We start from the raw sequence: 26,025 nt of genomic DNA, 5'->3' as shown, positions 1-26,025 counted from the left end.
ACAAACACACACAAACACACACTATAAACGCAAACGTCATGTTTCGAAGTCTTGGCATGGTTGGAGGAGTATCACCTCACACCTGACATGTGGTCATCTGTCCGGCTTGACAAGACAAGCAGGGAATAACTTCTCAGAGAAAAAACGCCTCAAACAAATCTTTCCCTGACTGTGCAGAGGAAGGGAAGATAACGGAAAGAAGTTGGGGAAAAAAAAAGATTCACTCCACTTTTCCTGGCACGCTGCTCACACATACTTTCAAAACATACAGTATGCTTGGCTTCCCCAAACATGCGTGTGTGTGTGTGAGCTAATAAAAGATGGGGCGGCATTCCTTCCAGAGTTTAAAAAGCTCAGCCTGGCGGAATGGACTCTAAAGATGAGTCACAGGAGCTGCCAGGAGCTTGGCGGTTGTCTGTAACGAAAGAACCCTCCTGCTTTTGGGCGGCATCCCAAATGAAGATGTTTGAGGTAGCGGAGAGATTTAAAATCAGTACATGCTTGTCATTGGAGCGCGACCGATCATCCTTTGAAAAACTGACCATTAAAAATCACAACAAACACAAATCAGTCAAAATGCTCTGAAACTGCTGCTTTGCAAAGCAAGTCTGCTTTGAAAATGGCTAGCAGTGAATGAGTTAACTAAAAAGAACACACACACACACAGACATACACACTCACTCACAGAAACAGACAGTCTTTGCGTCACAATCCTGGTAAGCGTGTAGCTGGTCTGCGGCATGCGACCGCAAACACACGGTTTCCTCCTCCAGAGTGCTTTACAACATCCACGCTGCGTGCCAACATAATCAACCACGGGATTTCAACTTGGAGCACACGAGCACAAGGGACACGGCTCCAAGCATTGTGCTGGAAAATGAGAAACTGTCGCTATGCTCAAAATGAGGCCTACAGAGGCGTGGGGGTCTATCTACTCATCACGCTACAAGCGCGCATTGTCTGACTGGTCTTACCCGGTCTTTGTCGTCCGCTACGTCGCACAGCACATCATCCAGGTCCAAGATTCCACCGTCGCCGTGCTCCAGACGGTGCACCTGCAGCCAGTAGCTGGCGTCCTGGGAAGAAAGCACATAATCCTTCCTTTAAAATACACAAAAACATCCTACAGATAAACTCTACAAGCTTAAACTTGTGCGATTGGTGTGTTGTTCCACTCCAGCCCTAGGGTGGCAGTAAAGAGTACCACAAAGAGGAGGGTTCATGACATTGCTTTTCAGTTCAGAAAAAAATGTCACATGCCTGTATATAAATGGGAAAATCTCACAAGCAAAAAATTAACTAGAAAATTCAAAACAACTGCCATTGACATGTTTAGCCACTCCAGCCCTGTAGGTGGCAGTAATGGGCATCACACAGAGGTTGAATGTAATTTCTTTCATTATGGTAGGGTTACTTTTAAACAAACATAGTACGAAAAAAATATAATGGCAACAATACAATTCAATTGTTTATTTCAACCTCATAAGAGATATACAGTTAAAGTTAAGAAATTATCTCCAAAGTTGACAGTGTAAAATAGCCAATTGCCACAGACGGAGCTTTTTTTTCACCATAGCTCCATCTGCTGGATCGGGTTGGTCACTGTCCAACTTGGGCACAGATAAAAATAAATAATAATAAATTAAAAAAAAAAAAAAATTCCTCAAGCAACACCAAAAATGTAGTCTTCCTCTACTGATTGTCGTTTTTAACATCCTCCTGCGAACGGCTAAAAAATCATAGCCGTGTTCAGACAGTGGGCTAGCAATTTATACGCCATTGCCCTTTTACACAACATCTGATCCAGGATTCTGCAAACAAATAAGATACTTTAAGATTTAAATGACATAAACAATTTCATTAGAATTATATTGTTTTTGTACCACATGTTCAAAATCACAGACTCAGATAGAGCTTCCCGAAGTCACTCGTGTTCAAATCAAAGCACATCTATTTGTCATCGTCAGGCATCCCGACCGACCAATCACCAACTAAAAATAGCTGCTTGCAAAGGCCACCTCGCTAAAATTTGAAGCGCGTGGTCCACAAAGACGTCACGAGAAGTTGGCTGAAGCGTGGTGACAAACTGAGATCAACACAAGCACTTTTTGTGTCCAATACAAACGCTTAAATATCAAGTTTCATGAAACAAGGTGATATCAACAAAGTGGCAACACAAATGTCGTTTACATTGTTGTAATCCACCCTTGTGCCTTAATAGTAGTGTAATTAGTAATACATGTTTACCAAATTGCACAACAAAATATTTAGTAAGGTGATATATCTGTAATTGCAGTAGATAAACTGTAGTCCATATTAAAATTAATTCATGTTTCATTCGCCTTTACCTCAGTATTCCATCATCCATGAAAGATCTGATATTGTTGTAATAAAGTTTATCCATCCATCCATTATTTATGAAAGTTTAAGGTGCACTTAGGGGTTGGGTTGAGCTGACAAATGAAAACTGTTAACAGTTTTTATGTCTTTGTACTCGATTAATGGTGCTCAATAAAAAATAATTGTTTTCACAAAACAAAAAGTCTTCAGCAATATTTTTTCTTTTCATTTGACTGTAATGTTTTTATTTTCATCTGCCTTGATTGCATCAGAAAATATCTGGATGCACCCCCCCCCCCAAGAAAAGCCTTAATCATTTTAAAAAGCATAATAGATTATTATGACCAAGGCTTACTTGAGTCAACACAAAAACAAGCATAATTTCAAATAACGTCGGTATGTTTACACATTAAAATGACAAATTGTGTCCAAATATGAACGCACTTCTGACAAATGGTGTAAATTAAAGAAACGACTGTGGTTAGGACCAAAGCTATACACGCCAACTTTGTCATCACTTCACCTCTTTTAAAATAATAAGAGACCTACAGTGCCGCGGTTTGGCACAGAGACTTTAATTACGTTACTTCATCGCAACGAAACGGCGCGGCAGAATATGAAATATTGCACAAGAATGACATAATATTGGACAAACATCGCGTAAATGCGACGTGAGGTCATCGAACGCAACACGTCGTGAGCGTGCATGTTGCTGACAAGCCGCTCGAATTTACCCAATCCAAGAATCGAGAGGACGTCTTCCTTCACCGACATGATTGTTATTAGCTACAAAACACGACGAAGAGTAAAAAAATACTTATATATATATTTTTTTAAATAACCACTCTTCGGGATCCGCGTCGTCGTTGACGTAACGCGATTACGTAAAATGACGCAGCAGCTCCTCGATTGATAGCTCCTCCTACCCCCCAAACCCCCGCAAAAAAAACGTCCCTTTATGAACCTGCTTCAAAGAACAAAGCCGTGACGACTTGTCCACTAATGTTTCTGTGGTGTTTTTTAAAGAACCGGCAGAGACACGACGACAAGACGACCGAGAAAAGCAAACCGGTGCTACCGCCATTTTCGGCAGCGGAGGACCGCCAAAAGAAGAGACGTGACTCAATGGACGTGACGTCATACAAACGCGGCGAGGACGAGGAGGCCGCATGTCTGGAGCTCGTGAACCTATTCAACAATCTAAAGTGTTTTGACAGCATTTATCTCAACAACGTGCTTATTGACATGGAGGTAGGAGGCCAAGTTGTATTTATTTCATAATAATTGTGAACTTTTAACAGTGTGAAAAGCAAATAAAGATGCGTTCACAGACCTCAACTTAAACAAAATGATTAACAGTACAATAAACGTTTTTGTGTGATTTGTCAATAGTTGTAACAGGTAGCAAAACAACCCACAACATGCTTGTCAGTTGCTTTTCAAGTAAAATGTCTAAATATGACACGTCGCAGAGAATTATGTTGACAACCGTGACAAATTTGAATGGTTAAAAAATTGCCAAGTACATAATGAAGCTTCAAAATGGGGGGAAAAATTAAATAAAAAAAATCAAGCCACTCTTTCTGCTATGAAACAATGAGCGCGCACCCACTTTATGCTCTGAAAAAACACCTCACCCAACTATCAATCAAATACTCTGAGACTTGAAAACATGGACAACTATCAATCAAATACTCTGAGACTTGAAAACATCGATGCTACTTCATCCAGCGTCTTACGTCGTTACAAATGACTTCATGTTTCAGCAACAAAAATATCTATATAGCCCCAAGTATAAATAAATGCTTTTAAATCCAGGTTTAAAACTATGCTTTAAGGTCTTTTTTGGCATTTTTCAAATTCATTTCAGGCTACGGTCTTTCAATAATGTCAGAAAGCTACTTTTTATTTCTTCCTAACGAGAGTGAGGCGCTAGGTGGAAACTTAACATGCCGACTTGCTTTCCTTTGGCAGTTCAAAGCGTCGCAGAGCATCACGGAGAGCAACATCTCAATGCTTGAGTTCCTGATGGACTTCATGGAGACCCAAAACACAAACCAACCCGACAACTCAGACTCGGACAGCGCCGATTCCGGCAGCGACAACTCCGTCCTAAGCAGCGGCATAGACGAGACGGACAGTTTTGGTGATTAGTCCACAAGAAACTCAAGTTCATTCTTTGAGAAAAAAAAAATCCAAAGACTTTGTTTGGTCGCAGCGCACTTTTTCATGAGCTCAGAATCTTGACAACTTACTAAATTGAAGTTGTTGAAAATGTAAGCTCAAAACATTTTGTTTACACGTGTCAAACACTTTAAAAAACAAAAAACACTTTTTAATTAAAGCAACCGTACCTCAACTGTGTTTCCTGGTGTCGGCTGAAGATGTTTTCTTGCTTCTAACGCAAGGGTGCGACTGGTGCAAAGTGGCCACTTGAAACCAAAATGGTTGACTTCAGTCCTTGAGACTTTTTTGCTCAACTTCTGATAGTGTTCACGTCTGTCCATTTTCTTTTTGTTGTTTGTTTGATTTGAGACATTTTTATCACGTGATGATTATTTTTTTAATTTAAGACAGGTGCTATTGAGTGGGATTTTTTTTTCGCCCCCAAGAGGGCCTTCAAATAAACAGGTGGTGTTATTACAGTTTAACGCTAAGGCCTTTTTAGCCAATTGGAAGCCTGAAGAGGAAAAGGCAAAAATCTGAATTGAATAGGAAAGAAAATGCAATGGAAAAAAATAAATAAAACAGTTGTACATTTTAGACCTTCGGTGTTGACTTCATGTGACACCCTTTTTTTTCTTGGAGAATAAAATGAGATTAAGATTGTGGATTTAGGAGGCCATATGGAGGATTCCAAACATCCTCAAATGTAAATGAAAAACGTAGCGACTCATTCCATTTGTGGCAAACTGAGCATTGATCCTCACAGCGGGGGAGGTGAATTAGCGACAGATTAAATAAGTAACAAGAAGCTTTACTGGCACTTTACTCAACACGTCGTCCTTTTATTGCTTGCTGCTCCTCAAGTTGTGTCCAAAGCAAAAAGGATACCGGGGCTCTCGACAAACTTTTTTGCACCCAAATTTTTAACTGCTCTTTTTTTTTTTTTATACAACAAACTAATGTACAACAATTAATAAAATATCTTTAAAAAATATGAAACAGACTTGAGCTTTGTTCACCCAAAATTCACTTTAGCAATTTCTTTTTTTTGGGCAAAGTGATAGAGTCACTAATAAGGAGCCAATCAGGTTTGAAATTAGAAATCCCTTTATTGTCATTGTACTCAAGTGTGCAACGAGATTAGTTTTGTTTAAGAATACGTTGCCAAGTAACATTATTTTGGTAACTGAAAGTGACATCACAACAAGCGGATCAAAGCAACCTTTTTTGCATCCAGATTTGGACAGCCGGTCAAAAAGCAACATTTGTCAAAAATGTTTTGCTCGAAATCTGGCTCATCGTTACGTCGAAGCAACCACCTTTTGCTAACGTTTGGGTTATCATCTTAATTTAGCCGCAGAAAGAAAATAAAAACGTTCAATTGCATTCATTCAACCTGATCCATTGGCAATATTTACGAGTCACTCCCAAATAAGCGCAACAATTTAACCACAATAACAAATGAGCCGTCAAACCAGAAGGGAAGCCTCAATTTTCGATGGTCAATTTTTTTCTAACTATGCAACACACCCACCAATGCTCACGTCTATTCAAGCATGTCAATTACTTGACGAAACGTTTTCTAGTCGTTCTCATCAGGCCTCAGCGTACCTAATAAAGTGTCCGGGGATTGTCTTTAAACAGCAAAAAGTGGCCTTGACCCGGCGGACTTTTCCCATCGCTTGTGGGGTCATCACGCTCACGTATATGTGACGAGAACAATGTCAGTGAGGTTGAACTAAGGCACAGAGAACCCTTTCATTCTCGTAGTGTCAATATCAGCGGTGAGACAACGGGGCGGGAAACGTGTGTAAGACACGGTGACACGCAGCACAAGAGCGCACAAGAGCGCACGTGTCTGCACCTTTTCCCACAATGCTCCACTATTTCCATTGGCGGGCAGCCCACCCTTCAAGCGTGAAAAAAAAATAAAGAAATCTTAAGTTCTCTATTTCTGATAATGTGAGCGAGCCCTAACAATCTAACGGTCTCACTGTGATGTGACAGTTTGACAATATTGGGTGGATTTTGAGTCACCCCCCTCAAAAAAAAAAAAAAACCCTAAAACAGCAGGCAATCTGGGGAAATTGTGTGGAAAAAAAACTAATTTAAATTTATTTAAGACTCCATAAATGTGTCATACATTTTCTGGACAGAAGGAGGATCCTGCAGTTACAAAAGTAAAAAAAAAAAGGGCATCCTTGCTGAAATTAGAAGGCAAGCAGACATTTTCCAAACACTCTCAATGAGCTTCAGGCCGTCTCCGTCGCATTCAGCAAATTAAGATTTGAAATAAACATGAGGAAGGCCAAGCGCGTCCCACAGGAGACGTCACAGTGTTCACATTCTCAACTTTGACAGTGGGCCCTCAGTTTTCGGGTGGCCCAACTGACGGTCCAATTAGTAGCTCCCCCGCGCTAATGATAGCAATAATAAGCGGACTGAACTGAGAAAGTCCAAAGACCTTGTTGATGCTTAACTGTCACATTAAAAGTGTTTATTTCCACCACTAAACCGTCAGCAGGTCACACAAAGCAGCGAGAATATTTCTGGCATAAACTATTACCATAAATAGGGACAAAAATGGAAACAAAGGAGTAGCGAGCTAGCTAGCTAGCTGGCTAGCTGGTACGCTTAATGTAATAGTTTGATTCAGTGTGACTGAATCTTTTTTTTTTTTAATGACATGTTACATTCTCATAACATTTCATTGCTTTTTCGGCCTTGGCAGAGGTCGACCTGGTGCCGAATTTCATTTTGAACACAAAATCCCTCCATCAGATGAAAAGTGAAGGCCTTGTAATTCAATCCTTCATTCTGTCAATGAACCATCCTGTTCCAACATTCAAACACAATATTTTAACAGATCTAAAAAAAATAAAAAAAAGAGCACAGAAAAGGTTCTAGGGGTAGTGGGGGGGGGTCGAGTAGAGTGAAACCCAAGAAAGGCTGAAACAATGGCGCCATTGAGAGAAACGCTTGTATCGCACTAGAACAGGCAGACGCTTGATAGTCTGACATCTAAAAATAGTCTGCTTGACACACAAGCACAAAGGATTAGTCCGTATTTTTACTTTTATTTATTCCCACTCCCCCAAAAAATTTGACTGCGTGTGTTTGTCAGAGGAATGTTCCTGACACAAATGATAAATGTAAGCGAAGATGGGAGGACGTTTTTCACGAGCCGCAAACACAACACAACACAACATCCATAATTCAGCAGGAAACAACGTTCATGACATCACGTCCCATGCGGCCATTCCGCCTTTTAAGTCCCAATGTTGTTCTCTTATCGGATAGCCCCCAATTTATTTATTTTTTTAAATTAAGTGCATTACTGGCCATTTGCAAAGTATTTCCTGTGCATTTCTCCCTCAGGCTAACGTTTCCTCCTCAAAACACTTAATTGTACATCACAAGCTCACATCTCATTTAGGATGGAAATTTAGGCTCACATCTACTTGAAAATGGTTGTTTAAAAAGAAATTTAAAAAAAAAAGACCCGAAGACAATTCCGGATGTTTTTTTTTTTTTTAATTTTTTAAATAAATGGTACTTTTAATTCATTTATGTATTTAATTTTCTTTCCGTTAAAAGTGTGTTCATGTACCACATGTAATTAACACGTGAGTGTGTCAAAGAAGACATTTGAGCATCACGAAACTTCATGCTCTCAATCACATTAGGCCAAAATGTTATCTTTCGAAGAGGATGCGGGCACGCTACGTCGTCTGCGTGGACGGTCAGAACAAAGCAATCAAATTGAAACTGTCAATCCGGACGCTCAAAGTGACGCCTGAGGCCAACACGGGAGCCGAGCTTGGAAATGTTGATCATGTTGCGCTTTGTGGGACACGACGACAGGATTTCCCGTCGGCCTGTCGGGAGGTGCGAGTCATTGAAAAAAAAAAAAAAGCTGCAGATGCTCTTCGCAGAATGACTTCATTCAGGAAACGAGCGCTTCCTTTAACGCAAGGATTTTGTTTAAAGTTTATAGCACATGTAGATCAGACATGTGTGAGCCGCTAAAACATCCCTGCTTAAATTTCTTGGCAGCGGAAATCTCGTTTACCGGATCGTCGTCGGGTTCTTCCACATCGCAACAATGAGGCACTCTCAAGTGGCGACACCAGCGCAAAGCCCCTGTCCACAGACCGGCGTTTTTTGTTTTGTTTTTTAATTTCCATTGCTCTTCCGCCTTCTCTACGTCACATGACCACACACGACAGACGACGAGGCGCTCTAAAATGTTCCAAACAACCCTAAGCACCTTCCCAAATGCTAGCTGTTCAATTGGAAATTCAACTTCCACTCTCCTCACTCTTCCATCTCTCTCTGCGTACACTCAAGGCAGACAACAAGGCGCTCTAACGGGCACACTGTTTTTTTTTTTCTCCCTTCCTCATTCCTCCACCTTAATGTGCATGACTTGCACACACTCACATCAGAAAAGAGAGAATTCAAAAGCAGCCATGACAGCAGACTATTCGAAGCGAAGACGCATAGCTAGCTAGCTAGCTAGCTTGCTAACTAACTTCCTGGACTCCAAAGTAGGTCACAAATGAAAAGGCACCATTTCAGTCATTTAACCCCCCCCCCAATGTGCCGTATTTTAACTTGAGTGGTCCCATCTGAGATGATCTTCCAGTCTTGCTGAAGACCTTTGTTTAGCATTTAGCGTCTCAACAGTGACTCAAGTCCCTCTTCCTCCCAGCTGTGGACTTGTTCCATTCCGAGCGGTCCGCACATGTTGCAAGTGAAGACGCCAACGCCCCCGTCGGCTTCCTTCGTCCCAACTCCCAAAGTTGATCCCGTGACCAAAGTGTCCTACTTATTTGTTTCCCAGCTCCAGGCCTTGTGTGTGCCGCGTTGTCAGGAAACTCCTGCAGTTGGCTCAAACTGACCCGCTTTGTGAGCTCGCTCTGCGCGGAGGAATGTGGCGAACGGGTGTCGAAGTAGAGCGTGTAGATGCGCTCTGTTAAAGCAGCTGTCAATCAAGGCAACCAAATGCAGATTGCAATGTAACCAAAAGTGTCTCCGCTGTCATTAAATAGCACGTGACGTACATACGGTGCATCTGGAAAACATTCACAGCACTTCACTTTTTCCACATTTTGTCTTCATTCTGACACTGATTCAATTATTTTTTTTTTTCACATGTCATTTATTGGACGCAGTTTCCCATCAGTATGTGTGGACTACAGTGTTTTTTCTTTTTTAACTCATTCAATCCATAATACATACATATATGTTTTCAAAAACCTAGTCCCTCCCTCCCAAAGACGTATTTATACGTCTTAGCCTCTTTTTTTTGTATGTGTTTTTATAGCATTAGAACACAATATTCTGTTGGCCTTGCAAAATCAGTCAAAATCCAGAAAAACGCTGGAATTGAGGCGTTTGCTCGAGTGGAAATTTCTGGGATTAAATGAGTTAATTAACGTTTTGGGCTAAGTGTACAGTAAAAAAGTGTCTCCATGTCAATATACCGCTGCTTCTGCATGGATACGTTTGCCCCAGTCTTGTGCCACTGACTTGTAAAGTTGACAACACTGCCAATGAATAACATGTTTTTACATCATATTGAAAGCTGTTTCCAATATTTTGCCCTCATATGAACTTTTCTCCCCCGAATTTTTTGTTGTTATCTGACAGCCAGCGGTCGCATGCCGACCAACGACAAAGCTTGGAGTCTTTTCCACAAAATAATCCCACGCTGCGACCTGTGTCCATTCACCAAATGTTCCCAGCCACTCGCAAATAATCCTCTTGTTCCAAAAATACAGAATTAAAAAAAAAAACAAACAAAAAAAAAACAAGACTAGAGTCATTTTTGTCTCTTTACGTCACGGGATTGTGACGTCCCTGCAGCTCCACGGCAACCAGGCGTCACAACAAAAAAGCCCAAACGGACAAAAGTTTTCTTAAACGGACAGGCAATGTCACGTGTGATTATTCTTAATTCGCGTTTAAAGTCAAAGTGAATAACTTAATTCTTCTCATCAAGGTGTCGTTCACCCCAAGTTTTTTTTGCTTCCAAAAAGTTGATCAGAGTACGGTTTGTGTTGTTTAGTGCGAGCGCCCATCTTAGGGGCCGCTCGCTAATTGCCGGCAGCGATGTGACTAAAGTGTCGGTTCAGTGACAGAAAGAATCAAAATAAATACAACCATCGGTTGCTGAGGTAACCTCACGTATACCTCCCCCTCCCCAAAAAAATTTAAAACAAAAATCAGAGGGTGGCAGGGTCTGATTTGTGAGCGTAGATTAATGATGACTGCGTCTACTTAGGGTGATGAGGCTTTGTGAGCTAAATATAGAGCGCAGCGCTTCCTTTGACAGCCTGCTGATGATTGGCCCGCGGCCACAGCAGACTTCAACTTCATTACTCATTTGCTTCGCACCTCCTTAACCGCCCCCCTTCCTCATCCTCAGGCTGACTCCATATTCGTACATGAGCGCGAGTAAAGTTGGGTTTGCAAAATCGATTTATCGACTTTAATCGATTAATCGTTTTCAATTCATTTTCCTTTTCATAGCTCGGTATGGAACTCACTCAATTCAGTATCTAATGAGTTCCGTGAAGCTAAACGAGGTAACCAAAAACAGCTTATGTTGTGTGACATGCACTCCCTAAAAGATGTTAATAGCGCCTAGCCTGGAAAAATACGGGCCAACATAGCAGATGAGGTCAAAGCAAAGGAAGTGGATGAATTTTGTGGTCAAATTGAGCATCACGAAACAGCTTTTATTGTTATGTGCAGGCTTGTTTCCAAAACACTTTTACGGCATGGAGGACAACTTGAGTGTTCTGCACATTTTTTTTTCTTTCAAGCGGCTACTCCAAGTGTCCTTTAAACACAATTCAGCAGTTTTCCTATGCACTTCAAGCCGTCTTGCCTCTGGCATTGATTGAAAAAAAAAAACAGTATTGCGATTTTCCTGACAGGTATTATTACTTATTTTGGGTCGTTCTCGCCTCTGTTGTTCACTTTAGCTATTAGCACGCTTAGCGACCCCCTTGTTCGCCACCTCGTTTAAAACGCTACTTGATAGTGAGGTAGTTTATTTGTCACCACGGAGGAAGCACCTAGCATTCAAGTAGACAAAAATACTTCCGGGAGCTTGACGTAGACGTAACGCTTTTATTTTATTTATTTTTTTAAACGAGTTTGGGAGTTTATTGTATTATGCTGGGGATCAGAGCCCTTAAAAAAAAAACGCAGCTTTGACAATCTCGAAATAACATTGTCTGAGATCGCGATTTCAGGCCCAAAACGATAAATGATTTAGCCCTAGGAATAAACACTGGTTCGTGTCTGTCGCTTCTCAACTCATGAAGTTTATGGTAACGCACAAACATTGAATCACCGCAATGGACAAAGAAGTTCCCTCCATTCAACTTTTCCTGCACCACTATTTGTCTTCCGCAGAGTTGTTCAAGTGACATCTCCACAGGGCCAGGTCGTATTTGTCAAGGTGCATTTTTACTCACGAGCAGGGTCAGCGTCAGCGGGATCATCGGGGAAGCTCTTAATCCCGCATTGTGCCGATTATGGAAGCGGCAGCCTCTGGCCGGTGACAAGCAAATGAACCGGAATGTCATCGGAACGCACGACTCCACGCGAGGAGCCGGCTTTTATCTCCAGCATGCATCCCACATAACAGCAGACAACGCCAGGTCGGATCACGTGACATCTTAGGCGATGCAAGTCAGACTTTAGAACTTTCCCTTTTTTTTCGTCTATTTTTTCCACTGTCGGCACAGTAGAGATGAACCAAGAGTCTAGTGCAGGCATGGGCAAACTACGGCCCGGGGGCCACAAGCGGCCCGTTAAATGTTTTAATCCGGCCTGCCAAACTTGAAATAAATTAAATGAATAAATCTTGTTAATGTTTTATTTTCTAAATAATCTGGTGTGTCAAACACAGATATTTTGTCGTAATGCTTTTGTTCATTTTCATTTAAAATTAAATGTATTTTTTTCTCTGATGAGGTGAGGTGACCAAAACACTCCATCCATCTGCTCCGGGTCCGGCCCCTGCGTCAAATTTTAGAACCCATTGTGGCCCGCCAATCAAAAAGTTTGCACACCCCTGGTCTAGTGGATATAGCAGAGCGATTCGGATGTCATATCAATGTGTTAACTATCAAATAAAGTCAGTTAACAGAAATACAAGAATGTTTCTTGAAAATGGTGGATGATATGGGCTAATATGCATTTGAGGATGGCCGCATCACCACACAAGCGCCGAGACGTGTATGACAGCAATTTTAAAAAATTTAATCAAATCTAAATTGGGAACTGAAAATCGAATCGATCGACTCAGGGCTTCAGTGAATCGTTCCAGCCCTAATCCTGATTAAGTCTCGTGGTGTTACAGGCATCCATTTTTTATTTTTAGGCGGCTCCACCTTCAAGAAAGGGAACTCTTGATGGAAATGTCAAGTACTGTCAAACACACATCACCTGTGTTGTAAAGACGCAAAAAAAAAGAAAGACAATGAGTCAGATTCCTTTCAACTATTGCGACACATTCCGCTGTGGCCTTCAGCTCCTCGTAATGACGCTGGAAAAACGGCGACTCTGCGCTTAGCATTTCCATCAGAAAGTCAGTCATATGTGACACCATCTTTTTCCCCTCATGCATGTCATTGCACAGGTATGAGGCGACTTCTCAAGATGACAAAGCGCGCGCGTTGTTTTGCCTTTTTTCTTTTTTTCCTCGGGAAGCATTCCTCTGTAATGACAGAGGAAGTTACAGTACAAGCCGATACGCACAAACATCACAGCGGGAGAAAACACGCCAGACTCACTTTGCAACGCTATGCAGGTTCTGTTCATTATTTCTTCAGACAAAGCCTTTTAAAAGGACTCAAGTTATTTAAAAAAAAAAAAAATAAGAATAAAGATGAGGTAAGCCTCAGACTCAGATCCAATTTTGCAATTGAAATCATTTTTTTCCCTCTCAGGTTGCAAAGAAGCAAATGATAATTACATTATTCAAAACAAGCTTTGCTTCCTTCCGGGATTTGCTTCATTCCTTCTGATGCCAATCAAGCATTGAAGCCATTTTCACCAACTTCTACAGAATAATACAAATATTTTTTTTCTTTAAATCTAATGGGCAAAATGTTTTTAATCCAACACGTCCGGAAACACGACGTTTATCTCATTCACCGCCAAACACAATTCTATCCATCAACTGGAATCCGTCGATTGCAACATATATTTCCATCCGGTACGCTTTTAACCGCCTTGAAATTTGGGTTTGTAATGACTAACAGGTCCCTGCAGATGGCAGCATTGCATCGCTTTGGATTGGAGATAAGCAAAGCTTTTGAGTTGATAATAGAGATAAGGCGGTAAATCGCGTAAGACGCGTCGCAAGTCAGGCAAGTTTAGAAACCTCATACTCCAAAACAAATGTATTTAATATTATATGCGTCGCGGGACGTAGTAGAAACTGTGTCGTGACAAAAAAATACAACTGACGTTCAGCAGCGCTCAATGCGTGCTTCTTAATTGTATCTGGAATGAAATGACTATTTTGCCGTCTTGTTTTTGATGTCTTGTAATTTCAAAGCAAAACATAACAGCCTCAAAGTCACGATTCTGCGTGGCAAGTTTCTTTCACAAAGGAAGCTTGTTTTCTCCACTTTTTTCATCTGAAACGTGTTTTTCTGTGAAACTAACAACTGATTACGAAAGAACTTCTGCTGGTGAAATAAGACACAGGTGCCTACTCTCTTTTTATATGTGGATCTGTCTTTATAATTGTCACACAACACAATATTTTGTGGCTCTTAAAAGATCATCAGATAGAAAAGAAAGTGTTTGCGTTACAGCTCGGCCTTTTTCATACGGTTCAAAATAAACAATTGGGCCCTCTGGGCAAAATCCAAAAGTAAAAGCTTCCTGCGGATCAAAGGGAAGAAAATGTAACAATTCCCGCATGAACACAGCTTGATCTGATAAGATGTGACCGATATACCAAAGTGTCGGAACACGTTCCGTGGAATTTGATGACACTTTGAAATAAAAGCCGATTTGACGACAAGTTGATTTATTCATCTGTCCATTTTCAACGGCACTTCTCCACATTTAGGTCGCAGTCAGGTGAGCTGAAGTCTATCCCAGCTGACTTTTGGTCGCCAGCACCCATCGGGCACATCCGGACAAACAAGCACCAATGATAAATAACAAAATAAATAAAAACACCTAAAGACCGGTTGCCACATACACTAATGTCAAATTGATTGAACAATTTCTATTAGATTAATCCTGCCACACGCCATTATTTTGCCAGTCGACTCATCACCAACAGCAGTCGTGATTAGTCGACCAATCGGGTCAGATGTAAATGGCGACATAATTGCTTGCACCAAAAAGCAGCTGCTCTTAAATGACCATCCATTCCATTTTCCAAAGCACACTGACTTTTCTCGCCGTTTTCAACAAATCCCATCAACGAGCTGTTAGCTTAGCGGTTAGCAGGAGTTGCCTTGTTAGCTAACTCAGCAGCCATGGTCTCTTTTTTTGCTGGCTGTTTGTGATGAAAGGGCAGACAAATGTTAAATGCGGCTTCAAAAAACGTGTTGTGGTCATTAAATAGTTGGCTGGATGTTTCGCAAGCAAGTATAAATAGCAGCAGAGTGGCCGACTTCCGCCCCCCCCTGCCAACCAGCCGTGCCCCCTGGCAGACAGCGTCTGTGCGGGTCGTGCAAGGGAGGCGTGGCCCGCCTGGTGCGGAAAAATAAAGAGAGAAAAAAAATTCTACCACACACGTGAAATTTAATGACAGGCACACACCCTCGCAATTGCCTCCTCTAACGAGTAATTTGACGCCAAAAAACATGTAATAAGCGTAATGTAGCGGATATTGTAACAGGTTTAACTAAATGCTTTATCGCCGTCATTATTTGCAGATCCAAAATGATCTTAAAACATGACAACTTCTTATTTTTATCATACGAAGTGAACAACTGGACGTATCAGAAGATATTTTGGGATCACACCTCACTGCGATGAGGGTAAAAATCTCGTCAGACATCATTTATTAACTTTTTCCACAACTTCCAGTTCCAGTCTTGAGAAATTTCACTTTATGAAGTCATAAATTTGACAACTTGACTCATCATGTAGGCTCCAAAAATTAGTTTTGAAGTCATCAATCAGACTCAATAGTGTAATTTGGAACTAGTGAGTCAACATTTGGAGATGACTTCAGATTGTAAATTTTTTTTAATAAGAATCAGCAGCAGAATTTTTCAAAACTTTATGTTTACATTGCTAACCAGACAACAACTTCACAAAGCTTCTCACACACTCCAGATATTTGTAGAAGTGGTAGAAGAAGTAGTGGAAGTAGAAACCCCAACAGGGGAATGCGCAGGGAGTATTCATCCGAGGAATTAATGGAATAATTGATCGTTTGATTGATTCTAAAAAAAACAATTTGTTGGTGGAAACCTGACAATCATTTCGGAAGGTGACGACCTTGATGTCTTAACGTGGTGCGCTGAGGTTCTGGAGGGGAAAAATAAATCACAATAACCGTGTCAAATTCATATTTGGATTGGTTATTATTTTATAAATCTATTTTTTAAACTGTTAAATTATATAGCCCTTTTGTATTCAAGTTGGCAGCTTGACTGCATGCAATAAAATTATGACAGAACAGAGCAGGCAGCATTTTTGGTTCGCAGGTAGATCATTTACGTTTGGCTTCAATTTCATAAACACATGACTGTTTCATTTTGCTAGCAGCAACCAATGCATCTTTTTTTTTTTTATAAAGAGGTCAATCAAAAGCACTTGCATGCAGAAATAACATTTCGTGCTCTCCATTACTGATTTCATAAATGCTACATATTGTAGTTTCTTATACATATTAGGTGGAGAAACTTATATGTTATCCTCACTTAAGATGACAAAAAGGTTTTGTATCGCCCGGTGTTTTTTTTCTGTGGGAGATGGTCCAAATTGAAGTATTTCAGGTTACCGGCCCCTGGCGCTCGTTTGCTCCCCAAAAGTTCCATGGACCAGCACCAGCCAAAATGCGCGTGCGTGGTCCTCCTGATGCTAACAACAAAGCTGCAGGAGACTCGCTCGACTTTAGTTGTTTCATTTATGTGATTGATAACTTTTGCACGCAGGAATGACAGTGAGCGTGCACGTGGAAAACTTGCCAGAATCAATCGGATTGCTCCAAGTCTGCGCGCGCACGAGCACGCCATCCCTCCGCGTCCCGAAAGCTAGCAGCAACAAGTAGGCTAGCTAGCCAGGCGTGCTAATATGCTAAAAACAAGAGCCAGACGAAAACGAAGACTCGTCTTACCTTGGCGATGGCCTTTTTGTACCTCATGACGGCCTGCTGGACGAGCGCGTACACATGAATGTTGCCGTCCCCGCACGGCACGACAACGCGCGTCCGTCCGAAGCACACCGTCACTTTCATGGTCTCCTTCCGCGCTCGCTCGATGCTCCCAAGCCGGGCGAGAAGAATCGCAACAAGTCCACAAGCGGCATGAGGCGGAGGTCGGCCGCGGTGGGGTGGACGGGGGAGGGGAGCGGGTGGGCTCGCCTCGGTTCGTTCGGTGGTGCTTCCACCAAAGCGTCTTTCAGAGTCTCCCCCCGCTGGACGACATGGTTGGTTGTTTGCTTACTGTCTGTTTGTCTTTCTTTCTCTCTTTCCTTCTTTCTGACCACCTGTTTTGTGGGGCTCGATCCCTCAATTCTCCGTCTTCTCCTTCTTTCCTTCCCGCGCTCGCTCGCGACGCTTCCCGAGCGCGTGCCCGCCCGGCTGCCTGGTGATGCGTTCAGGTAAACTCGGGATATCTCTCGTTACCCAATCCTGATCTAAAAAGGTGCTCGATTGCCGACCAGATAATTGATGTGATTTATTAGAACGAAATATCAAATCAAATAAGATTCTGATTCTTGAGCGCAATGCTGTCTGGTAGAGTAAAACAAAGTAATCAGTGCAGTCATATAGTTACATAATACATGACATCACTTGTGCAATTTGTATTTAATACTTTCCCCAATATTGTCTTCATTTATCTCTTGTATAGAAAGGATGGGTGGATTTAAAAAGCGTACACAAGGAAAATAATGTAGAAGAATAATGCATGTGATTTTTATTTATTATTTGTCCTCACTCTTTTTTAATTTAATTTGGAAGCTCACCACTTTAGACAATGCTGCATGCTCGATATCAATATATCAAATATTTATTTTTATAGCGCATTTCATATACAAAAAGCAACACAAACAACTCCAGTGATACATTATAACATAATGCAAATTTACGACAAACACAAGTGCAGTCATTACGGTCATTCTAATTAAAAGTCATTACTCAATGTAAGGTGACCAATAGTACGATATTACTTATAGAACGACAATTGTGCGAATGACGCAAGCAAGCAATTTAAAGTGTTGGTAATGTTGTAATACTGAAGGAAAACATTTTAAGATATTTAAAATATAGATATAATTGAGCCCCAATATTTGACGTGATGTCGTCCTAAAAACATCCAACCTTTCGCAAACACAGACAACAAAGGAAAAGTGAGAGGTGGAGATTCGGTCGTCGCAAATGCCTCACACCTTTTAAATTAAAACAACAAAGTGAATCAGAGCCTGAGCCTGAACGTTACGTGATTTCAAAGCCATTGCGCCAACACAAAAACACAAAGAATGCTTTCATTTTGTTGACATCAATGTTTACGCGAAAACTGAGAATTCCAATTAAAAGCAGCAGAGAATGAAGAAAACATGTTTTCTCTCTATTTCTCAGGAAAATATTTACGTTTCACATTTGGCCTTGCTATTCAAGGAAATCCACCGAAGTATTCGAATGATTGTCGTAAAATGTGCTGATATGTGCAAAATAAGTTTCAAGTATGCTTCCCTGAATTACGTACACGAATCACTAGCACCCTCTGGAGGTCATCGGTATATAAGAACTACGCCCCCTGGTTGTTTGTGCGTGTTACTATGGTAACGCGTAATACGGCGTGGGGCAACGCCTATGGAATGTCTGGCTCATTTGTCGTCAATTTAAACACTGTAATCCCTCCTTTAACGCGGTTACTGGTGACCAGAGCCCCCGCAAGAAAGCTGATTAACCACAAAGTATGGGTTGAGTTTTTTTTGTTTTAATATTTTCCATTTTGGGTGGGGGGGTTTATGGGAGGCATTTACACCTCGATTACGCCGCAGCTACAATATATTTATATATCATGTCAGAATTAAAGCGTTAACTCAACTTTTTTTTCATTTCACGCGATTAAATATTATAACTCAGTTAACTCAGTTTTATTAACTTAAAAAATGTAATTGCATATGTTGAAAAGCCAAATCCAAACACTGTACCATATTAGTTGTACATCTTTAGCACATCATCTCAGAAAAAAAACACCCTGCTAAAGTTACCACTGGGCCTTGCAAACCAACACTGCTGGAGATTGGCGCTTGCAAAATAATACTGTATAAGTGTATAATAATAATAAGGGTTTCAAAACAGGGTTTAAGTTTTCAATTAGGAGTTCAAAAGTAGGGGTTTAAGACGGTGAGTGTGTCAACCCAGGGTTGGGGAGACAAAGTGGGTTATCAAACCAGGTTGAGGGTTCAAAAATTTTAAGCCAAGGTTAGGGATTCAAATTGGGGTTGCGAGACAAAGTTAAGGTCACAAGACGAAGTGTGGGTTTAAAAGTACGCTTTAAATGCAGGGTAGGGGGTTTCAAAGAGGCTTGTGTCGTGAAGTAATCGCCCGAGACTTATTAACTAAAGGTCCTAATTTGGGCTTTGGAGAGCGAACCCGGAAGTATAAGACGTTTCTCCTCTTGTTCGTTTCTGGCCAACAAGCACTCTTTGTCCCAAAAGCGCCTGTCCTGGTCGTCGTCGTCATCCGCCTCGTCGTCGCTGACGTGGGTCGACGCGAGCGCGGTCACACTTCGTCACCAGTGACGACGAGCACGGCGTCAAAGTTTGGGTAAGTCACAAATCAATCCGTCGACCAATCAAACATTCACACAGTCACGGATTTCACGTGAAAAGTCCAATCGAGTTGCAGCTGAAAAGCGTCGGAGATGAGTCAGCAGGAAGCACAAAGTCAAGTCAAGTTAAACGCTGTGACGTCAATGCAGCCAGGCCGGAAGTGAGATCTTGAAAGTAAAAGAGAAGCGCCAGACTTTGGCGCCCAATGCTAACGTTGGTTTGGTTAGGGTTTCAAATTTGGCTTTCAAGCCAAGAACAGAGTTTCAAGTCAGGGTTTGGAATTCAAATACAATATTTATTTGTTGATTCCAATTTTCTGTCTTTCAAGTATTTGTTACTCATCAGTTCCAACATCCCTCGTGTAAGATATGTGTCACTTTCTGTATGAAAATTATCGGTTATCATCTTCCACACGCGCACATCACTTTTTAGTCATCACATAGAAACCAGCAACCGATACGTCGCCCGTTGATGTCAGCACACATCTAGACAAACAAGCGACTGGTCGCCATTGCCTGAGAACATCGAGAGCAGGGATGGGTCGCATCAATATGGAGGCTGCCCCAAATAACCGTTCAAGAAAGGCACAAAACTGCTGAACAAGAAAACAACACAAAGTGCAAAAACTCATTTTGTAATTTTTTTCCCACAAAATTCAACTCACTAAAAACGAGGTACTACGTTTGTCCAGCATGCCATGGCAAATCTGCAAAAAAAAGAAAAAATTAACATGTTTAACATTTATTTTATTTTTTGGGCTTCGTCTTCCCCTCCCCCCCAACTTCAGAGGTTAGCAATGATGAACAACAGCGCCAACGACTCGACGACAGATGAGGAAGAACACCTGTATGGAACATCTCAAGTAAACGCCGTACCACTTTTTGAAATTTTAGACTTAATACAGCGTGAATTTCGATCACGGTGTGGTCATGTGTGTCTTCACTCGTACAGACGCTACAGAGATGAGGCTTCAAGCCGGTGTTAGGGTTGTAAACAAAGGGTTTGGGCAGTTGGGGGTCTGAAAATAATGTCAACTCCAAAAAGGGGGTACTGCAAAAGTTTGGGAACCATTGGGTTAGGGTTTCAAATTAGCGCATCAAGCCTTGGTTAGAGTAGCAAACCAAGATTAGGGTTTCAAGTCAGTGGTTTCAAACCAGGGTTAGGGTTTCAAGCTTAGGTTAGGGTTGCAAACAAAGGTTGGGGTTTTATATTAGTGTTTCAAGCCAGGAGTAGGGTCTCAAAACATTTGGGTTTCAGATTAGGGTTTCACACAAGTGCTCAGGTTTCAAGGTTTTGTAGTGGGAGGTAAGGTTTCGAAGTAAGATCACTAGCCAGGGTTAGGGCTCCACAGTAAAGTCTCAAGATAAGGTTAGGATTTTCAATTAGAGATTTGAGACGGAGTGATTCCAGACTTGTCGTCATCATGTTCAGGTGTCAAGCAGGCGGGAAAACCACGAGTCCGACGGAGACTCGCCCGCAGGATGGCAGACATCCATGGACGGCGATGTGAGAGAGGAGGGGCACGACTCAAATTCTCTGACGCCGACAAGCTATCACGCAACATCGGGACAATACGGTAAAATACGAAAACACTTAGTCGAGCGTAACAGCACAACTCTAAACCGCAGCATACACTATAGAAAGCTCTCACACACATTATGAGACACTCTCTCTACTGACTAGTTTTTGTTTTTGTGCGCTCCCTCTCATAAACAAACATGCACACCAGCAAAATGTTCTCATGATAGTACTGATTTTTTTTTGCCCACACTCACCACTGAAAAGCTCTCTCACAACAAATAAAACACTCTCACACATCCAACTGAAACGCTCTCATACAGGGCAAAACACATTCATACGCACAAATGAAATGCTCACACCACAAATATGCTCTCATGAGTTCTGTTGAAAAACTCAGACAATGACACTTTGACACACTTGAGAAAGCTCTCACATGAACCACTAAACACTCTCACACTCACTGGTGATCATTTTTCCACTCTCATTGGCTACTGAAACACTCTCATAGACACTGTTGAAACACACACTACAAAAAAGTTCTCACACACAGTAATAAAACGCTCTCACGCTGAGTTCTGAATTTTTTTCATCTCACTTTCACAGCGTAAACGTTTTCTTGAGCCAACTACTGAAATGCTCTCATACAAACGACTGAAATTCTCTCAACGACTACCAATGCTACTGAAAAATTCATGCTCATTACTGTGATTTTTTTCCACATTCACTACTGAAACACTCTCACAGGCACACAAATGAAAGGCGCTCGCTCACATTTACACATTTGAGGTCATCTTGATTGACATCCTGATAATGTGTAGGTTCCGTTTCCACAGCTGCCATCTCGCAGAGTGCTGCCACTGCTTCACCAGGCGGCGGCCACCAGTTCTACATCCACGCAGGACAGATGATCATAAAAGGTAGGGTTTCCAGTCAGGATTTGAAAGTAGGGTTTCAAGGCAAAAGAGGAGTAGGGTTTCAAGTCTGGGTCAAATTTCAAGTTAGGATTTCAAATTAGGGTTTTACCCGGAGCTAAGGTTTAGAATTAGGGCTTGAAAACAAGGTTGTTGCTTTAAAGCAGGGATTCGACAATGGAATACGGGTTCAAAGTAGGGCTTCAAATTAGGGTATCAGGATTCAAGCCTGGGACAAAGATTCAAAATAGGGTTTTAAGCAAAAATTAGGGCTTTACGCAGGGTTTAGATTTCTAATTAGCGGTTCAAATCAGTGTTCGTGTTTCAAAGTAGGGCTTTAAACAAGGAGTAGGGTTTCAAGCCTGGACCAGAGAGAGATTCAAGTTTGGGTTTCAAAAATGGCTTTGAAGACAAAATTAGGGTTTTACCCAGGTTTAAGGTTTAGAAATAAGAGTTCAAACCAGGATAAGCGTTTCAAAGTAGAGTGCTAACCAGGGTGAAGGGATTCAAGTTCAATTCAAAGTTAGGGTCTAAAAAACGGTTACTGGCTCATTTTTGGGGTTTCAAAGTAAGGTTTCAAGGCAAAGTTAGGGTTTCAAATTAGGCTTTTAAAAAAAGGTTGTTGGGATTCTGGTTTCAAGATAGGTTGGATGTTTAAAATTTGAGTTTCGAGCCATAGGGTTTCACTGGACTGCATTATGCTGCGTGATTCAGACAAATAAAAGAGTAAAAGCTCTTTGTGAGTGAAAAGTTGTGTAAAGCTCCGGCCGTCTTCCTCCATTTGACACAAGCCATCTTCTTTGACCACTCGCCCCGCCTCCCGTGCAGAAGCGGCCAATCAGAGCGGCCTCGTGTTTGTCGCGCCTCTCCAGTTGCGTCACTGATTCTAAAAATAACACCCCTCCCCCTGAAATGTTACTGCGTGAGGGAGGAGGGGCTCCATCCCAGCGCGTCTTTACTGACTTCAGCGGCCACCGGTGACGTCACCGTGACGCCAATGCTGGTAATTGTAATCCTGCCGCAAAGTTGACGAGCGGCCAGAAACGACGCAAGACGGCCAAGGAAGCAAGAGAGGTGCGCCATTACGATTTTAGACGGCCAGCGAGGCAACGAAGGCGGTCTAGCACTTTTTTTCCTCCTTTTTATTCGGTTCTGGCTCACTGGGGAACAACAATGGCCGTCACCGGGGATGAAACCGAGTCAGGTACGGTCAATTTTTTTTTTGTATCACTAGTTCGTCTCATGTTGGTCTTTTGGTACTGTACTTCTTATTCGTTTTTTTGTTTTGTTTTTCGAAGAAGTATTTTTTTCGTCATCGTCTTCCGGTTCTAACTTGCACATGCGCACATGGCTCGCCAGGCAACATGTTCCACCACCAGGTTTTTGGCAATTGTTGCCAAAGTTTGCTAAAGCTAATTAATTTTTCAAAGACTTTGTACCAGTAAAGGGAATGTACACATAACACGGACATACACACACTCACTTGGCTCGTCGTGTTTTGTTGAGTGACGAAAAAGTTGTGTGCCCAAATCGGAGCGAGCAACACGTTGTTGACAGGCAGACTTGCCACAAGTGGGGAGGGGAGGGGTGAAGAAATGTGCTGCTTTGACGTCATCGTTGCTTCCTGGAACGGAAGGGGGAGGGGAGGACGCACGCAGGACGTCAGCACGTCCTTCTTTTATCACTGAGTGTGCCTTGTGGGTCAAGCTGACTCATCCTTCCAAAGTTGACATTTTAGATATTTTGAACTCGGAATCAATGTTCAAAATGGCCTTCTTCTGACTTAATGTACAATATGAAAATGCATCATTTACACAAGTAGAGCAATATCACAACACAGACGGACAAGGCTTTACTTCCATTAATTAATTACAATATATCCAGCTACTATCTATTTGTTTAATGTTCCAGACGGTCATTTGGTGCTTAATTATTCCACAGCAACCACGTAATTAACATTTCCATTTGACTGAGTGGTGCACTACTATATTCCACCACAGTGAACTCCTACTATTGGTGGGGAATAGGGATAATCTGTGCAGAATAGATGCCACAAAATGTCACAAAGCACTTAAAAATCAAAACTGGTATTCCATTTCGATTTAAATACATGCAGCCCGTAACAACACAGAAGGAAAATCATAAAGCAGCAACACCATGCAGTAAAATAACATTTACATTTAATAAAACGTCATCCATTCCACATGTTTTACCCCCAAATCACTGTTCTTGGGCAGTTGTTTCAAATTACTGAATAATCCAAAATAGCTTGTTCACTTTAACAACACAATGTTAACCTGATAAAAGCATGCATTTTTTTGTCTCCTTTAAGCTCAATGGCAACAAACAACTGCAGTTAAATTACCCAACACAAACAAGCCACCTTCACATCCCACACACCTCATCAATGGTATACTAGCTTTGATAACATGCTAGCACAAATTGTTGTGACATAAAAGAAAACAGTAAACAAATTAACATCTACAAAAACAACACCAACATTCCACAAGATGGTGCCAAAGTAAAACCATAATTTGGTGTGAGCATCAAAAGGGTGAATAAAGGAGAATAAAGGGGCACTGGTTCTTTAGCTAACGAGGGCATGAGTCATCCCACCACAGCCCATTTCATCGAAATCTTCTGACTTAGCATTAGCTTTAGCTAACAAGCGACAATTTCAGAGGTGATAATGTGTCATGCGTGCCTTACCACAGCTGCCACGGGAGACATCCCCGTCTGCCAGTTGCGCTCGCCCACCTCAGGCCTGGCCCACAGCATCGTGTTGGCAGCAGCGGCACCGGGCGCCACGCACAGTCCACTGTCGCACCATGCCGAGGAAGTCACCCGCAAGAGGGAGGTCCGACTCATGAAGAACAGGTAGGCGTTGACTAGCGACCATTTCAGGGTGTCCTGCATTGCGTGTGTTTTCATTGTTGTCTTTTGGCAGGGAGGCTGCACGGGAGTGTCGGCGGAAAAAGAAGGAGTACGTCAAGTGTCTGGAAAACCGTGTGGCTGTGTTGGAGAACCAAAACAAGACGCTGATTGAGGAATTGAAGGCACTCAAGGACATTTACTGCCACAAGGGGGAGTAAGAGCACACGAAAACTGCTCCAGTGTTTCCCTTCCACCGCAACCCGAAAAACTCTTGTGACTGCGTCCGTTCGCTGAGGCCTCTGCCATGCCGCAACCATCCTTCCTCGTGTTCCGAGAATGCCGTTCTGCTCTGGACACTGAGAAGTGCTCTGTTTGAAGGACTGGGAAGAAATGTGGCTCCCGGGAACGCCACCCTGATCGCACCGTTTGTGACATTTTTGCTTTTTTTCCTGCCTGTTTTTGGGAGTCTGCGTAGCAAGCGCTAACTTGAATGATGTAATTTCCAGCCGTTTAAATCAGCCATAAGGAGAGAAAAAAATAGCAATTATTTATTTGGTGTCCAGTGGCTCCCCTTACTGTTTTAATTAAATCCAAACGCAATTAAGCATGTTTTTAACTGACCAGAACATGATAAAAAGCGAGTTAAGCCACTTGGTAAATGCTCTCTATTAATGCTTTTCTTGGAGGCTCGAGATACTACGCTAATAGTCCTAAATTCTAACAAAGTCAACCCGACAAAAAGTTTTTAATCCAATAGCCGCCACGAGGACGATGACATGACAAAGAATTTATTAGAAGCTAAAAGGTCTTTCATGCATGCTAAACACCAACTTTCCACATAGTGCTCATGTGCAAGCACGGAAATGGTAACGCAAATGCTCGGACGTGAAAGATGATGAGCTAATATTACTTAATGCTAAAAAAAAAAGCTTTTTTTTTGTATCATAAGCGTAGTATTCATGTACAAGGACCCACAACCACGCCATTTGATACAATAGTGTTGGCTCAAACTAACTATTCCACAAACAGAGACCACTAGGCCATCCAGAATTTGCCATGGCAACAAACAAAATGCTGTTACCCAGGCCGGTGTAGCATCCGGATGATTTTCAAGCGGTTCCTTTTTGGCTTCACTTGTTCCATAATAACTTGAATGAATACAGATGAGTATTGTTATCAAAATAAACTCAGCTGGCAGTGGCTGCCC

General features: G+C 41.9%; 3 protein-coding genes across 7 annotated transcripts in view; 2 read left to right on the top strand and 1 right to left on the bottom strand.

Moving 5' to 3' along the window:
- pard3ab (par-3 family cell polarity regulator alpha, b) overlaps positions 1–21,944 on the bottom strand; it is an 81,645-nt gene extending 59,701 nt beyond the window's left edge. For 3 of the 5 annotated variants that reach the window (XM_088311675.1, XM_088311680.1, XM_088311677.1), the window contains exons 1-2: positions 16,847–17,338; positions 975–1,076 (exon numbers count right to left, since the gene is read on the bottom strand). In XM_088311675.1, the coding sequence (XP_088167801.1) occupies positions 975–1,076; positions 16,847–16,966 (222 nt within the window). In that variant the 5' untranslated portion in view covers positions 16,967–17,338. Of the gene's footprint in view, positions 1–974; positions 1,077–11,999; positions 12,113–16,846; positions 17,339–20,176; positions 20,219–21,804 lie in introns of those variants that run through there. The other 2 variants (XM_088311678.1, XM_088311679.1) reach the window with 2 other exon arrangements.
- On the top strand, positions 3,282–4,704 carry LOC148326231 (uncharacterized). Its single transcript, XM_088311756.1, has 2 exons — positions 3,282–3,591; positions 4,315–4,704. Exons 1-2 carry the CDS (start codon positions 3,343–3,345, stop codon positions 4,492–4,494), a joined length of 429 nt encoding a protein of 142 aa, XP_088167882.1. The 5' UTR covers positions 3,282–3,342; the 3' UTR covers positions 4,495–4,704.
- Positions 17,140–25,468, top strand: LOC148326229 (cAMP-responsive element modulator-like). Its single transcript, XM_088311755.1, has 7 exons — positions 17,140–17,157; positions 19,399–19,507; positions 20,300–20,374; positions 20,944–21,088; positions 21,867–21,950; positions 24,659–24,821; positions 24,892–25,468. The coding sequence occupies exons 3-7, from the start codon at positions 20,309–20,311 to the stop codon at positions 25,034–25,036; spliced, it is 603 nt and encodes a 200-aa protein (XP_088167881.1). The 5' UTR covers positions 17,140–17,157; positions 19,399–19,507; positions 20,300–20,308; the 3' UTR covers positions 25,037–25,468.
- The last annotated feature ends 557 nt before the right edge of the window (positions 25,469–26,025 follow it).

The sequence above is a fragment of the Idiotropiscis lumnitzeri genome, chromosome 12 (assembly GCF_059441095.1).
Source record: "Idiotropiscis lumnitzeri isolate Australia: NSW breed Sydney's pygmy pipehorse chromosome 12, RoL_Ilum_1.0, whole genome shotgun sequence".
Lineage (NCBI taxonomy): Eukaryota > Metazoa > Chordata > Actinopteri > Syngnathiformes > Syngnathidae > Idiotropiscis > Idiotropiscis lumnitzeri.
This window is presented reverse-complemented; position numbering and strand designations above follow the sequence as displayed.

Coding starts and splice junctions, on each gene's coding strand:
- LOC148326231 (XM_088311756.1), top strand. CDS start 3,343: ATGTTTCTGTGGTGTTTTTTAAAGAACCGGCAGAGACACGACGACAAG. Junction 3,592..4,314: donor ACGTGCTTATTGACATGGAG/GTAGGAGGCCAA, acceptor TTCCTTTGGCAG/TTCAAAGCGTCGCAGAGCAT.
- LOC148326229 (XM_088311755.1), top strand. CDS start 20,309: ATGATGAACAACAGCGCCAACGACTCGACGACAGATGAGGAAGAACAC. Junction 21,089..21,866: donor CGCAACATCGGGACAATACG/GTAAAATACGAA, acceptor CCGTTTCCACAG/CTGCCATCTCGCAGAGTGCT. Junction 24,822..24,891: donor GTCCGACTCATGAAGAACAG/GTAGGCGTTGAC, acceptor GTCTTTTGGCAG/GGAGGCTGCACGGGAGTGTC.